This window comes from Lagenorhynchus albirostris, chromosome 15 (assembly GCF_949774975.1).
Source record: "Lagenorhynchus albirostris chromosome 15, mLagAlb1.1, whole genome shotgun sequence".
Lineage (NCBI taxonomy): Eukaryota > Metazoa > Chordata > Mammalia > Artiodactyla > Delphinidae > Lagenorhynchus > Lagenorhynchus albirostris.
Genome location: NC_083109.1, coordinates 58,778,844 through 58,793,265, shown reverse-complemented (window position 1 = coordinate 58,793,265; position 14,422 = coordinate 58,778,844). Strand labels below are relative to the sequence as shown.

At 46.5% G+C, this 14,422-nt stretch overlaps 1 protein-coding gene across 1 annotated transcript in view; it reads left to right on the top strand.

Annotated features, from left to right (window-relative positions):
* Positions 1-14,422, top strand: part of LOC132506262 (uncharacterized) — a 190,512-nt gene that overhangs the window by 91,140 nt on the left and 84,950 nt on the right. Inside the window, exons 29-34 of the mRNA XM_060124800.1 lie at positions 3,594-3,774; positions 8,945-9,156; positions 10,785-10,973; positions 11,393-11,532; positions 12,568-12,730; positions 12,859-12,945. Coding sequence (XP_059980783.1) covers positions 3,594-3,774; positions 8,945-9,156; positions 10,785-10,973; positions 11,393-11,532; positions 12,568-12,730; positions 12,859-12,945 — 972 coding nt within the window. The remainder of the gene's footprint in view (positions 1-3,593; positions 3,775-8,944; positions 9,157-10,784; positions 10,974-11,392; positions 11,533-12,567; positions 12,731-12,858; positions 12,946-14,422) is intronic.

The following is a 14,422-nucleotide window of genomic DNA, read 5'->3' as shown; positions in this document are numbered from 1 at the left end:
CTTTCACAGTTACCATCCCTTTTCCTGGTCCCCTCCTCAGCTGCCTGGAGAGAACCATGGTTATAATCTGGAGAACTGGAAAGGAGATCTTTTTCTATACATTTGCTCTGTGGAGCTGTCACAAGCACTTAGTTTTGTTTGGTGAGTCATGTTGTATGTCCTTTAGCAATGGACCTTGGAGAACTTCACGAGTTGTTGTTGTTAATTAATTAATTAATTAATTTTTGGCTGCGTTGGGTCTTCGTTGCTGCGCACGGGCTTTCTCTAGTTGCGGCGAGCAGGGTCTACTCTTCGTTGTGGTGCGTGGGCTTCTCATTGCGGTGGCTTCTCTTGTTGCGGAGCACGCTCCAGGCACACAGACTTCAGTAGTTGTGGCTCGCGGGCTCTAGAGCACAGGCTCAGTAGTTGTGGCACATGGGCTTAGTTGCTCCGCAGCATGTGGGATATTCCCGGATCCGAGCTCAAACCCATGTCTCCTGCATTGGCAGGCAGATTCTTAACCACTGCGCCACCAGGGAAGCCCCTATTGAATCATATTCTTGATTGAAGTCATCCTTGGATAACCTTACCTACCTCTGATCATGCCCTGCTTCTGTCAACAGAAGCAGAAGAAGTTTCTTATTTCTGGAAGACATCTGGCTCCAAGGGTTTTAGTGAAGAGATCAGAGGTTCGTGGCAGCATTTCTGCAAGCCTTCATAAGTGTGGCAGACACCATGCTAGGTTCTGGGGAGACAGGTATGAGTAAGATAATCTTTATCTTTAAGAAGCTGACAGTGAGTAGAAGAGGGAAAGGCAGAGTGATCAATGGTGAGCCATTAATTATTGCCAGACTATGTGTCAGAGGCTTTGTTTGTATTATCTCATTTAATCCTTGTGAGGCAAGAATTATCTGTTCTCACTTTACAGAAGAGAAATGGTGTAAACAGACTTAGCTGAGGTCTCACAGCTACTGTGTGGCAGAATTGGGATTGAAAGTCCAGTCTGCCTCCTTTCAAACCTCAGGCTCTTGGCTGGACTGAATAGTGCCCGACTTAATTTACTATAAAATAAATTTACTATAAAATAATGGACTAAATGATCTGTCAAGAGAAAACTCTTCCCAGTTCATTCTATGCAGCCATTATTATCCTGATGCCCAAACCAGAGAAAGACATCATAAGAAAAGAAAAACTAAAGACCATTATCTCTTACAAATACAGATGCAAAATCCACAAGAAAATACTACCAAACTGAATTCAGCAATATATAAAAAGGATTACACAGCATGACCAAATGGGGTTTATCCCAGGAATGCAAGGTTGGTAACATTTGAACATCCATCAAAGTAATACGTCATATTAGTAGAATAAAGGACAAAAACCGCATGATCATTTCAATAGACACAGAAAAGTATCTGGCACAACGCCATACCTTTTCATGATAAAAGTACCCAACAGTCTAGCAATGGAAGGGCACTTCCTCAACCTGATAAAGGCCATCTATGAAAAACCCACAGCTAATATCATACTTAATGGCAAAAGGCTAAGTACTTTCCCTCTAAGATCAGTAACAAGATAGGATGTCTGCTTTCACCATTTGTATTTAACATTGTGCTGGAGGTTCTAGCTAAGGTGATTAGGCCAGAAAGAAAGCAAAAAAGAAAAAGAAAAAAGAAATGAAGAAAAGGCATCTAGATTGGAAAGGAAGAAGTAAAAGTATTTCTATTTACAGATGATGCGATCTTGTATATAGAAGACCCAAATGAACTCACCAAAAAATCTATCAGAGCTAATAAATGAGTTCATCAAAGTTTCAGGATACAGGAGTAATATACAAAAATTAGTTGTATTTCTCTACACTAGCAATGAAACACCTGAAAATGAAATTAAGAAAGCAATTTCATTTACATTACCATCAAAAAGAATAATACTTAGGAATAAATTTAACAAAAGAAGGTAAAACTAATACTCTCAAAACTACAAAACATTGTTGAAAGAAATTCAAGAAAAGCTAAATAAATGGGAAGACATCCCATGTACTTGGATTGGAATATTTAATGTGAAGTTGGCAATACTTCCTAAATTGATCTACAGATTCAATGGTCCCCATCTATTCCTATCAAAACCCGAGTTATCTTTTTGCTAAAATTGACAAGCTGATCCTAAAATTCATGTGGAATTTCAAGGGACCCAGAGTAGACACAACTGTCTTGAAAGAGAAGAACAAAGTTAGAGGATTCGCTTTTATCGATTTCAAAACTTACTTCAAATCTACAGTAATTAAGACAGTATTACGGTAGGGTTATAAGGATAGACATACAGACCAACAGAGTAGAACTGGGAATCCAGAAATAAACCCTCGTATTTACAGTTAGTTGATTTTCGACAAGGGTGCCAAGATAATTGAAGAGGGAAAAGAATAGTCTTTTCAACAAATGGTGCTGGGACAATGGATATTCACGTGTAGGAGTACGAAGTTGGACCCTTACCTCATACCATATATAAAAACAAACTCAAAATAGGTTGTAGACCTAAATTTAAGAATTATGAAACTCTTAGAGGAAAACATAAGAGTAAATCTTTATGACCTTGGATTAGGCAAGGGTTTCTGAGATATGACACTTGAAGTATAAGTAATAACAAAAATACTTTGGTCTTCATCAAACTTAAAAACATTTGTGCTTCAAAGGACACCATCAAGGAAGTGAAATAACAGCCCACAGAAGGGAAGAAAACATCTGCAAATCGTATGTCTGATAAGGGATTTGTATCCAGAATATATGAAGAACTCTTACAACTCAACAAGAAAAAGACAAAGGATTTGAATAGATATTTCTCTGAAGAAGGTACACAAGTGGCCAATAAGTACGTGAAAAGTTGCTTAACCTAATTAGTCGGGAAATTCAAATCAAAACCACAGTGAGATGCTGCTTCAAATCCACTAGCATAGCTGAAACGGAAAAAAAAAAAAAGACAATAACAAGTGTTGGTGAGGATGCAGGGAAATTAGAACTCATATTGGTGGGATCATAAAATGGCGTGACTGGAAAAAGAGTTTGGTGTTTCCTTAAAATGTTAAACACAGAGTTACCTATGACCCAACAATTCTACTCCTAGGTACTCAAGAGAATTGAAAACTTATGTCCACACAAAACATTTATAGCAGCATTATTCATAATAACCCAAAAGGAGAAACAACCCAAATGTTCATCAATGGATGAATAGATAAAGTGATTTATCCACACAATAGAACGTTATTCAGTAATAAAAATGAACTTCTGACACCTGCTACAACATGGATGAACCTTGAAAGCATTATGCTAAGTGAAAGAAGCCAGACACCAAAGGCCACAGACTGTATGATTCTATTTGTAAGCAATGTCCAGAATCGGTGAATTCAGAGAGACAGAAAGTAGGTTAAAGGTTTCCGGGGTCTACGGGAAGGAGGCAATGGGGAGTGACTGCTAATGAGCGCAGGGTTTCTTTTTGGGGTGGGGTGGGGTGGGGCAATTCCTGGTAGCCAGGGATCTCAGGTTGCGGTGGAGAGCCAATGGAATGTTCTAGGTCAGGAACAGCATGATCTGATTTGCATCTTGGGTGTGGGTCTCCTCCAGTTTGTGCTGCAGGTGCCCGCGAGGCAGGTGGATTTCCATACGCAGCTGCACCACTTGAGCCTCCGCCAGCCCCACGTGGAGAGCAGCACATACCTGAAGGTGCAGTACAATGGGCGGCTGCCCTTTGTGGCAGGCCTGCAGTGGAAGGACACATCCAGGGCCACCCTGTGGAAGTGGGAAGGTGAGTGTCATCTAGGGAGTGTCCTTGGCTAGTGGTGAAGATTTCTGCCCTCTGAGCCTTTGCTCAAGCCATGCCCACTAACTGGAACACCCTTCCCTTTTGTTTGCCTGGGTAATTCAAGACTCAGACCTCACATGCGGCCCAGGAAACTTAAAATCACATCCTTACCCTCGCATCCTTACCCTCACATTCTTACCCTCACCCATAGAGCTAAACATTACAGGGCCTTGCCTACTTCTCCAACCTTATCTCACCCTACTTTTCCCATTGCCCATCATCCTGCAGCCCCACTGGCCTCTCTTCTGTTCCCCAGACATACCTCAGGGCCTTTGCACTTGCTGTTCTTTCTCCCTGGAACACTCTTTCTCTCCTTTAGAAAATGAATTTACCATGGTTTTATCCTGGAATTAATTTTTTGAACTAATTTTTATTTTTATTGAAGTAATACATAGTTTAAAAAGTGAATTAGACTATGACTTGGTAATTGTTGAAGATGGCTGAGTGTTATATGGGAGCTCATAATATTCTCTGTGTTCATGTAATATGTACTTGAAAAAATTTTAAGTTTTTAAAAGTTAAAGTTATAGCAAATACAGTAATTTTCTGCTTCACGTCTTCCAATCCCAAATTTTGCTGAAAATGGCAAGCACTGTAAATTCTTTTTGCTGTTTCTCTTCAGACCCTCCATCTTTTAAAATAATCACACTTATTTCTTTTTTTTTCTTTCTTTTTTTTTTTTTTGCTATACGCGGGCCTCTCACTGTTCTGGCCTCTCCCGTTGCGGAGCACAGGCTCCGGACGCGCAGGCTCAGTGGCCATGGCTCACGGGCCCAGCCACTCTGCGGCATGTGGGATCTTCCCGGACTGGGCCACGAACCCGTGTCCCCTGCATCGGCAGGCGGACTCTCAACCATTGCGCCACCAGGGAAGCCCCACACTTATTTCTTGATTTTTCTTTCATAGGCATTCTCAATATATTTCTTACTAGAGAGGAAGAAAATTTAACTCTTACACCAGCCCTTTTCACATGCCTATTTCCCTCCATCCCCCTAAAAGAGTTATAGTTTGTTAATATTCAATGTTTACATCATTGTGGTGATGAATGTCCTCACAGCTGAGGCACATGGTATACTAGGATTCTAACATTTTGTTTTTCCTGGAGCTATAAGAGCCTTTTTTCCCTGTTTGATTAGTTTTCTATTTTCCTCCTACTGATTATTCCCAGAATTTTTAGCAACAATGCAAAATTCTTCTCCAGGTTGTTGAACACGTCAGATCACTTATCAGCTTCAATCAGTTCTCATATTTTTCTTGTACACCCTCTTCCTGGAGCCTCTGTTCTGCTGCTCCAGTGTAGACCAGTTGCACAGCTGTAGTCCCAGGGCATCCCCTCACTATCATCCTGGGAGTGCCTTCCACTTCTCTGGGTCACAGCCCCTGCTTCTTGCACTCATGTCATCTTCTTTCTTGGTTAACTCTTTTGTTCCGATGGAGTGCATCTTCCAGTAGTTTCCTGAGAGAGGGTGCATGGGAGATACATTCGTTAGCTAGGGCTGCTTTAACCAATTACCACAAACTGGGTGGCTTTAAACAACAGAAATGTATTCTCTCACAGTCCTCGAGACTAGAATTCTGAAATTAAGGTGTCAGCAGGGCCACTTTCTCTCTGTGACCCTGGGTAGAATCCTTCCTGCCTCTTCCTACTTCTAGTGGTGACCACTGATGCTCGATGTTCCTTGGTTTGTAGCTACATTGCTCTAATCTCTGCCTCTGTTGTCACATGGTGCTGTGTGTGTGTGTGTGTGTGTGTGTGTGTCTGTGTGTCTGTGTCCAGACTTCTCTCTTCATATAAGGACACCACTCATATCAGATTTAGGGCCTCCCCTACTCCAGTATGATCTTACTTTAACTAATTTTATCTGCAATGACCCCATTCCCAAATAAGGTCACATTTTGAGGTACCAGGGGTTAGGACTTCATATCTTTTTGACAGACACAATTCAACCTATAACAGGATGTAAACATTTTGAAACCCTGAATGTTTAAACTCTTTTTTTTTTTTTTTTTGATGTGGACCGTTTTTAAAGTCTTCATTGAATTTGTTACGATATTGCTTCTGTTTTATGTTTTGGTTTTTTGGCCATGAGATATATGGGATCTTGGCTCCCCGATCAGGGGTGGAACCCTCACCCCCTGCATTGGAAGGCAAACTCTTAACTACTGGACCGCCAGGGAAGTCCCTAAACTGTCTTTATTTGATTTGGCTGAATAGAGAATTCTAGGCTGGAAATTATTTTCCCTTGGGATTTTTGAAGACATTGCTCCACTGTTGATTTGAATCAGTTGAGAGGTCTGGTGCTATTTGTGATCCATCATCTTTGGTCTATGACCCTTTTCTCACTCTCTGGAAGCTTCCAGGAGCTTTTCTTTATTCCTAGTGTCTTTAAATCTTATGATGATGAGCCTTGGCGTGAATCTCTTTTCATTCACCGTACTGAGCACTTAGGCCCTTTCCATTTGGAGACACACCATTTGGGTCTTGGTAATTTTCTTGTACAGTTTCTTTGGTAATTTCCTTCCTTCTGTGTTCTGGAATTCCTGTTGGTCAGATGTTTTCCTCAGAAACTAAGCCTTTAATTTTCTTTCTTTTCTCTCCTTTGTTCTGTCTCTTTGCCCTTTTGTTCTTTTGTGAGGGCTGATTTCCTCAACTTCATCTGCCAGCCCCTGTACTGTTGTTTTAATTTTAGCTGGCTTATATTCCCAAGAGCTCATTTTTTGTTCCTGAAAGTTCTTTTCTTAGAGTGTCCTGCTCCATGAATGCATTATCTTCTCTTCTCTGAGAGCATAAATTATAGAACTGGGGGGCTTTGGTCTGTTCTCCCTGAGCTTCTTTTTTCTTTTTATTTCTGAAGCTCCTGCTAGTGGCTTTTCCCACATGCCAGGCAAGACTTGGATATGTGCTTTTGTTTGAGAGTTGGTCACTTGGAACTTGTTTGGAAGGGTGCTTTATGTGTGTGGGGGTGGTGCTGTCTTTTAAAAACTTTATTTTATTGAAGTGTAGTTGATTTACAGTGTTGTGTTAATTTCTTCTGTACAGCAAAGTGATTCAGTTATACATATATATGCATTTTTTTCGTATTCTTTTCCATTATGGTTTATCACAGGATATTGAATAGTTCCCTGTGCTATACAGTAGGACCTTGCTGTTTATCCATCCTATATATAATAGTTTGCATCTGCTAGTCCCAAACTCCCAATCCATCCCTCCCTCACCTCCCACCCCCTTGGCAACCACAAGTCTGTTCTCTGTGTCTGCGAGTCTGTTTCTGTTTCATAGATAAGTTCAGTTGTATCATTTTTTTAGATTCCACATATAAGTGATATCATATGGTATTTGTCTTTCTCTTTCTGACTTACTTCACTTAGTATGATAATCTCTAGGTTCATCCATGTTGCTGTAAATGGCATTATTTCATTCTTTTTATGGCTGAGTAGTATTCCGTCGTATATATGTATGTGTGGACGTGCTCTTGTTGACTGGTGGGCTTCCCTGTTGCGTGGTTGGGTGGGGTCCTGACTCTCCCTGGGGACCTGGGGCCCATATCTGTGGACCTTTTTTTTTTTTCAGTTATTCTGTTCTTCTGTGGAGCAACCTTCCCATCTCCTGTGGGACTGGTACCTCAGGGCAGGGCATTGGGCTGCTCTCTATTCAGTATCTCCCTGTTCTCAACTTGGCAGCTCACCCACTGCCCTCACTGTGTTGGATCTCCCTGCATCCTGGCCTCTCCGCCTCAGTTTCCCCACATAGTGAGTCTCCCATCTCCAGCAGGAGGTGAGGGAGGGTTTCTTCCCTTTGACACACTCCACTGCCTCTCATTTACGGCTCAGCTCAATGGTTATGTGTTTATGGGAGCCTTCACTGACCTGCCTGACCTTAGTCTAACTCCCTCTTTCTTTTCCTTCCTAGCACTCAGCATTTTCTACTTAGGTAGGTCTCATTATATGTTAATTTGTTCGAGATCCCTCCCCCATCCCCTTACCACCCCCAAACTGTAAGTTCCATGAGGGCAGTGACTATGCCTCCTTGTTCACTGCCGAGTCCCAAGTGTCTCGAGCAATATTTATTGAATTAGTCCTTGAGTGATTGGGAGTATTTATTACAAAATATGAGAGGGGTCCAGCAACCTGGTTTTAGTTCATCATGGAAGGGCAAAAGTTTATGCAAAATGTCACCTTTTTTTTTTTTTTTTTTTTTTGCGGTACACGGTCCTCTCACTGTTGTGGCCTCTCCCGTTGCGGAGCACAGGCTCCGGACGCGCAGGCTCAGCGGCCATGGCTCACGGGCCCAGCCGCTCCGCGGCATGTGGGATCTTCCCAGACCGGCGCACGAACCCGTGTCCCCTGCATCGGCAGGCAGACTCTCAACCACTGCGCCACCAGGGAAGCTCGCAAAATGTCAACTTTTTGATGATGGTGACGATTGGTCTTTACTCTTCTGAATGGGTGCTTCCTCTATCCCAAGACCCAGTGATCAGTACTTCAGTACTGTTGTACCCATTTTACAGATGATGGAAGCACGGGTTCGAAGAGGTCACACAGCTTGGAAGAGTAAAGGCCATGTTCTTGATCACCACACCCCAGTGCCCCCTCTCCAACTGTCCTAGCATTTCTTTTGTCTAATATGTCATCATGAGAAAATTTCAAACATACAGAAAAGTGCAAAGAGTTGTACAGTGAACACCAACATACTCTCAACCTAGATTCTGCCATTAACATTTTACTCCACCTGCCTTCTTACACATCTGCCCCCTTATCCATCCATCTTATTTGTTGGTGCAGGTCAAATTAAGTTGTAAACTTCAGTACAATTTCACCCCTACACATTTCAGTATTATATCATTAGCTAGAGCGAATTGCACACATCTCCAGGGTACCATTTGATGAGTTTCGACAGGTGCACAGACCCATGAAACCCAAGCGCCTGCCAAAATTCAGAACGTTACCATCATTCCAGAAAGTTCCCTCATGCTCCGTCCCATTCCAAGTTTTGAGATACACCCAGAGTGACCGTGATGAGACTATGGGAGCCTCTAGCTCGCTGCCTGCGCACCCTTCTTCAAAAGCTCCCCTCTTGCCGGGGATGCCATTTCTTCCTCTCTGCCTCTCTCAGGAGCCTTGAACCTGGACAGTCCATGGCTGATGGTCTCGGCGGCTCACAGGCTGTACTGGCCCCACCGAGCCATGTTCCAGGCTGTTGTGGAGCTGACGCTGGGCAAGGCCTGGACCCTCAAGAATCTGGTGATGAACATGGCCTGCAAGAGCCAGGGCCTCCACAGGGAGGGCAAGGTCCACGTCTACACCCCAGCTACCACCTACCTCCGGGTGCGTGTGCTCGCCCACACCACCTGCCCCTCACTCCCGCCCCCGCAGACAGGGAGCCTGATTTCCTGCGGTTTAGATCTTCTGTGCAGGGGGTTAAAACCGAGATCCGGGGTCGGTAACAGGTCGCAGATGTGTGACATCTGGCTCACACGCTATTAACATTCTTCAGAATTTGTTGCCAAGTGGGTTTGGGAGAGGGAAACAAAATAAATCTCAATTTCCCATATTCTTGCTTAGCAGCTGATAAAGTAAAATATTAAAGTAGTTTGAAGTGGTACCTCGGAAACAGGTAGACATCAGGCTTTTGCTTAAATCCAGAATGGAAACTTCAAGGATGTAGGTCAGTTTCCCACCACCTGCTCAGTGTAAGTCTGCTTCTTTGCACACATTTGATCGTTTGGCCGTAGAAGCGTAACAGAGTTTGGAAGAAAACCAACCAGAGAAGGACTTGCCTGGTGTCACACATGGGAACCTGGCACATCAAGACTCTCCCTGTGTTGGGATGATGAGCGGACACAGTGTGGTCCAGGCCTGGGGCCCAGAAGGAGGCAGCTCGGTGGGCGTGCTAGGGGACAGCTCAGTCCCCTCTGAGGCGGGGGCCAGGTGGCACCAGTGGAGTCGGAAGGAGCAGGTGACTCCTGGCAAGCTTAGGGACCCTGAGGAGGCTGCTGTGTGATAGACAGACCCAGGATAGGATACAGGGTGGGGATGACCAGCCCGTTCCTTCAGATGACCCAGCCCAGGGAGGGGCAGATGGTGGCCTGGTGGTTTGAAGGTGTAGCTGACTGATTTGCTGACAGATTTGCTGATGGATTGGTTGGGGGAGGGAGTGAAGAAAAGACAAGTAACCCCAAGTTTTTGGTTCAAGCAGCTGGGTGGAAGCAGGTGCCGTTTGCTGAAATGGGGAAGCCAGCAGTGAAGGGTCTGCAGGTTCTGGGGGTGACCTGAGGTCGGTGACATAGGGGGTAAGGTCTTGGGGAGTTCTAGTATTTGTCAGGAGGTTCAGTAATTCCCAAAGCCCATCTTGGCCCTGTCACCTCTTCTCGTGAGTCCCCCGAGGGAGCTGCGTGAACAAGGGACAGAGGCCAGCCGGGCACGAGGCACCTTGATGTTCCTAGTAGGGCTTGTGCCAAGGGCGCTGTGCTCGGGTACACGGCCCAGCACAGGGCTGCAGTGCTGTGCCTCCCCCAGCCCCAGCGCAAGCCAAAGTAACACTCCTCCCAGGGCTCTGAACACCATGACGATGATGCAGGGACAGAAAGCCACCTGCAAGCGTGTGCCCTTCAAGACACAGAGACCCTGCCTGCTCATAACAATGGCTCAGTAGATTCTATTCCCTCCTTGAGCTGAAGGGGAGAGAGGGGAAGGGATGGTTTTCTCTGATAACTCAGATTCTCTCTCTGTTCGGGGTTGAGAGAGAGAGAGCAGTTTTTCCTCTTTCCTCATGACCCTGTACGGAACAACCAATTCTGCTTGGACCCATCGGGAAAGGCCTCGCAGAGATGGCATTGGAGGGGTTTTGAAGGATGAGTGGGAGTTCACCAAGTGGAACTGGGGAGAAAGGGCATCCCAGGAGGAGGAAATAGGGTGTGCAAAGGCCCTGGTCAGCCTCTTCACCCTCACTGCAGGTTTCCACAGTGACAGCCGTGGCACAAAGCCTCTTTCGCAGCTGGAGTAAAGTAGAATCAGCCTGGAGTGCAGCAATGCAGGGTGAGATCCATGCCGAGAACAGCCAGGACCGTAAGATCCTTCACGGCTGGTTGAAGGGCCCCCAGCAGGAGCTGAATTTAACGGTGGCCTACAGGCATACAGAGCAGGTAAGGGGTCCAGCGGCCCGTGCTGGAGGCTCTGCCATCCAGAGACCCCAGATCCATCACCTGGGATGGGAAAGGGCTACTAGCTTGGCCTATGACCTTGGGCCTCCCTGAACCTCAGTTTCTTTATCTGTAAAATGGGCCCCAGCCATATTAGCACAGACCTCAGAGCAAAGGTCAGCCACCTGGAGCTGGAAGCCCAAGTCCTTCGTTCCTGCTGGGCACCTGGGGAGGTCTGGCCATGGCAGTGTCCCTGTGCCACCTTGTGGTCCGATGAGGTGGAGGCAGCAGCCCTTCTTGGGTGGTCATCCCCAGGGTGATGAGCGGGCAGTGGGAGCTGCCCCTGGTGACCCCCAGCGCAGGATGTTTAGCAGCTTGGACCCTGCGGGCATCCCTCTGCATCCGCCTGGTCCTCGTTGCAGCCATGGAAGAGCCACCTGTTGCTGACGGCTCTGGGGGCCAGTGCCGGGGGCCAGCGTCAGGGCCTGCAGCTGGAGGGTGAACTGGAGGAGCTAATGCAAGACAGGAGGTTGTACCAGAAGCAGGGGACTTTCTTCCTTAGGTATGTTTGGCCCCTTCCCCCAGGCCGATTCCCCTGAGGTGCGGTGCCGGCCTGGGCCTCCCCTTCTCCAGCATGGAGGGTCACCAGGGAGCAGGGTGTGCAGTGCTGCCAGAGGGGCCCAGACAGAACCCAGAGCTCAGAGACGAGTTGCCCCCCGCCCGAAAGCCCCCATGTCCGTCACCCCCTTCCATTAGTGTGCTATGGTGGGCACAGAAATCAGTCTCATCACCCCAGCCTGAAAGCTGCTCTGGGGAACCATTTCAGTTCTTGGAGGCACAGGGGTTAAAAAGCTTGTTCTTTGTGGGGGGCGAACAGCGCAGGGTTGGAGTCAACAGCCTGAAGTCCAGGCTGTGCACTGACCAGCTGAGGGACCTTAGCCATCTACTGTCAAAACAACAGCAATAACCCAAAAGTAACAGCAACTGTCATTTGCAGAGGTCTCATTCATTTCTTTATTTCATTTATATTTATTGAGCACCTAGTATGTGCCAAGCACTTTTCTGGGCCTGTGGAGAACAGCAGAGAATAAAAAGGACAGAAGTCCTTGCCCCTAGGGTGTTTGCATTCGTGGCACATACATTATCCCTAATAACTCCACTGCTGTGTGAGTTGGGTATTATTATTTTAGCCCCCACTTGACAGATGGGAAGACTGAGGTACAGAGAAGTCAATCAAGTCCTTTGCTGCCCAAGGTCACAGAGCTAGTGAAAGGCTGAGCCTGGATTCCAGCCCCAGTCTGTGTGACCCCAGACCCCATGTGCTGCCTGGCCCTGGGTCTCTGCTGCCAAGTGGTGACCCCAGCTGTGTCCAGCTCACTGGGTTGTCGAGAGGGCACAGCGGGATGGTGAATGGGTGTTGATTGGCAAATGTAACGCACAGGGCTGTTGTGTGTCCTGATGTTCTTCTCCTGTCTGTGACAAAGTCTTAACTCTGCAAGACAGTGACAGGCCCAGTCTGAGCCCCTGGGCCACAGTTGTCCCCTGACCCTGCCAGCTACTTTAATGACTTCAGCCTGTTTCCCCCTCTCCACGCCAGGCACCTGTGGACTCTGCCCATCCCACAAAGCATCCTCCTGCAGGAGACCTTCACGGCGGACAGGCAGCACCAGCGTTACTCCCTGGAGACGAGGGTTGTTCTGGATGGCCAGGAGGAGACCCTGCAGACCGTAGTCCTGGGCTACCAGGCCGGGCACCCATACGTGAGTGGGCTCCAGGGTGCAGTGGGAAGGGGCCTGAGAGCGGGAGGGAGGGCCCCATCTGCCTCTGACCCATCTCTGTGTGTGTGTGTGTGTGTGTGTGTGTGTGTGTGTGTGGTTGTCCCTCCCAGGTCTGCGCGGGCCTGACCCACCCATACAACGGCAAGGCCATCCCCAGGAACTTGGAGGGGTGCGTGGTTACGTGGAACCGGCACATCGTAAGTGAGGATCCCAGAGACCTTTTCACCCCAGCGGTCCCCAGTTCAAGCTGTCATCTTCTCTCAGCTGGATGAACAAAACATTCCCCTGCCTGAGTTTTCTGTTCCACTTTCTCTGCCTGATCCAACCTACTTGACATTAGTCTTCCTAGGAGTGAAACTCATTTTGCCTCTGTGTCCTTAGCAAATTATCTCATGTCTCTGGACCTCAGTTTCCTCGTCTGTACAATGGAGACAGCAACCCTCTTACACAGTGGTTGTGAGGATCAAAGTGTAGTACAGTGATCTCTCTCGAGCACTTACGACATGGCCATAGGCCCTCATCCAAGTCTCCTTCCTGACCCCTCTAGGAGTAGCATCTCTGGGAGGTGACTCCATTCTCCAGCAAGCATTTATTGGCACCTACTGTGTGCTGGGCCCTGGACAAGGAAGATAGTGGTGGTTTCTCCCTTGTGGGATATCCAAAGGCCTGAGGGTGAAACCGGGCCAGCTGTTGAGTATGGAGACCTGTGCTTCTGGGACCTCACTTCCCCGCTTGTTAAAGTGGGCTGTAAGCAGCCCCCAGGTTTAGGAGCTGAAGTTCTTGGAGCTCCTGAGGGGAAACAGCGGGCAGGATGGCCACCCAGAACACCTGCAGAAATGTTTCCCAGTGATGTGTACTGTTTTCTAAACCAGACATTGCAAAATGGTGACATGGGCCGAATCCAACCTTGCAGATGTGTTTTGTTTGGCCTGGTCAGAATTTAAATTAAAAAAATAATAAATTATCAACATTTAAAATCAGAAGACTGGGAGTAAAACCCGGATCTCTGCTTCTAATTTTAAAAAAATCAGAAGATCTGACCCACCCGCCAACAACAGGCTAGAACCAAGTAGATGGGGATCCTTTAATGTAGTTTAATTTGGCTGTCCGTTCTTTTAAAAACCCTGTCTTTGTTTAATGACACACATTTTTCTCTTCTCTTGGACCTTTGTTTATTCTCACTCCTTCCAGGCTCTAAAATAAAGCTGTGTATTCTTTTAAAGATGTACACCAATGATAAAATTCTGTGGCAAGAAATTTTTAACTTCTCAGTCAGCACAGGTGGGAAAAGGTGGCAACCTGCTACTTGTATGTTGCGTGCGCAGAAGCTAAATGGTTGTTGGGTGAATAAGTGATTAGCTACGTGTATGCGTTTCCTATTGCTACTATAACAAATTACCACAAACTCAGCGGCTTAAAACAACACAAATATATCTTACATTTCTGGAGATCTGAAATCCAAAATGGGTTTCCCTTGGCTAAAATCAAAGTGTTGCCAGGATTGCATTCTTTCTAGAGGCTCCAGGGGAGAATCTGTTTCCTTGCCTTTTCTAGCTTCTAAAAGCCACCCATGTTTCTTGGTTCATGGTCCATTTTGCTAAAAGCTAGCAGAGTAGCATCTTCCACTCTCTCTGACTGTGACCCCCCTGCCTCCCTCTTATAAAAACCCTTGTG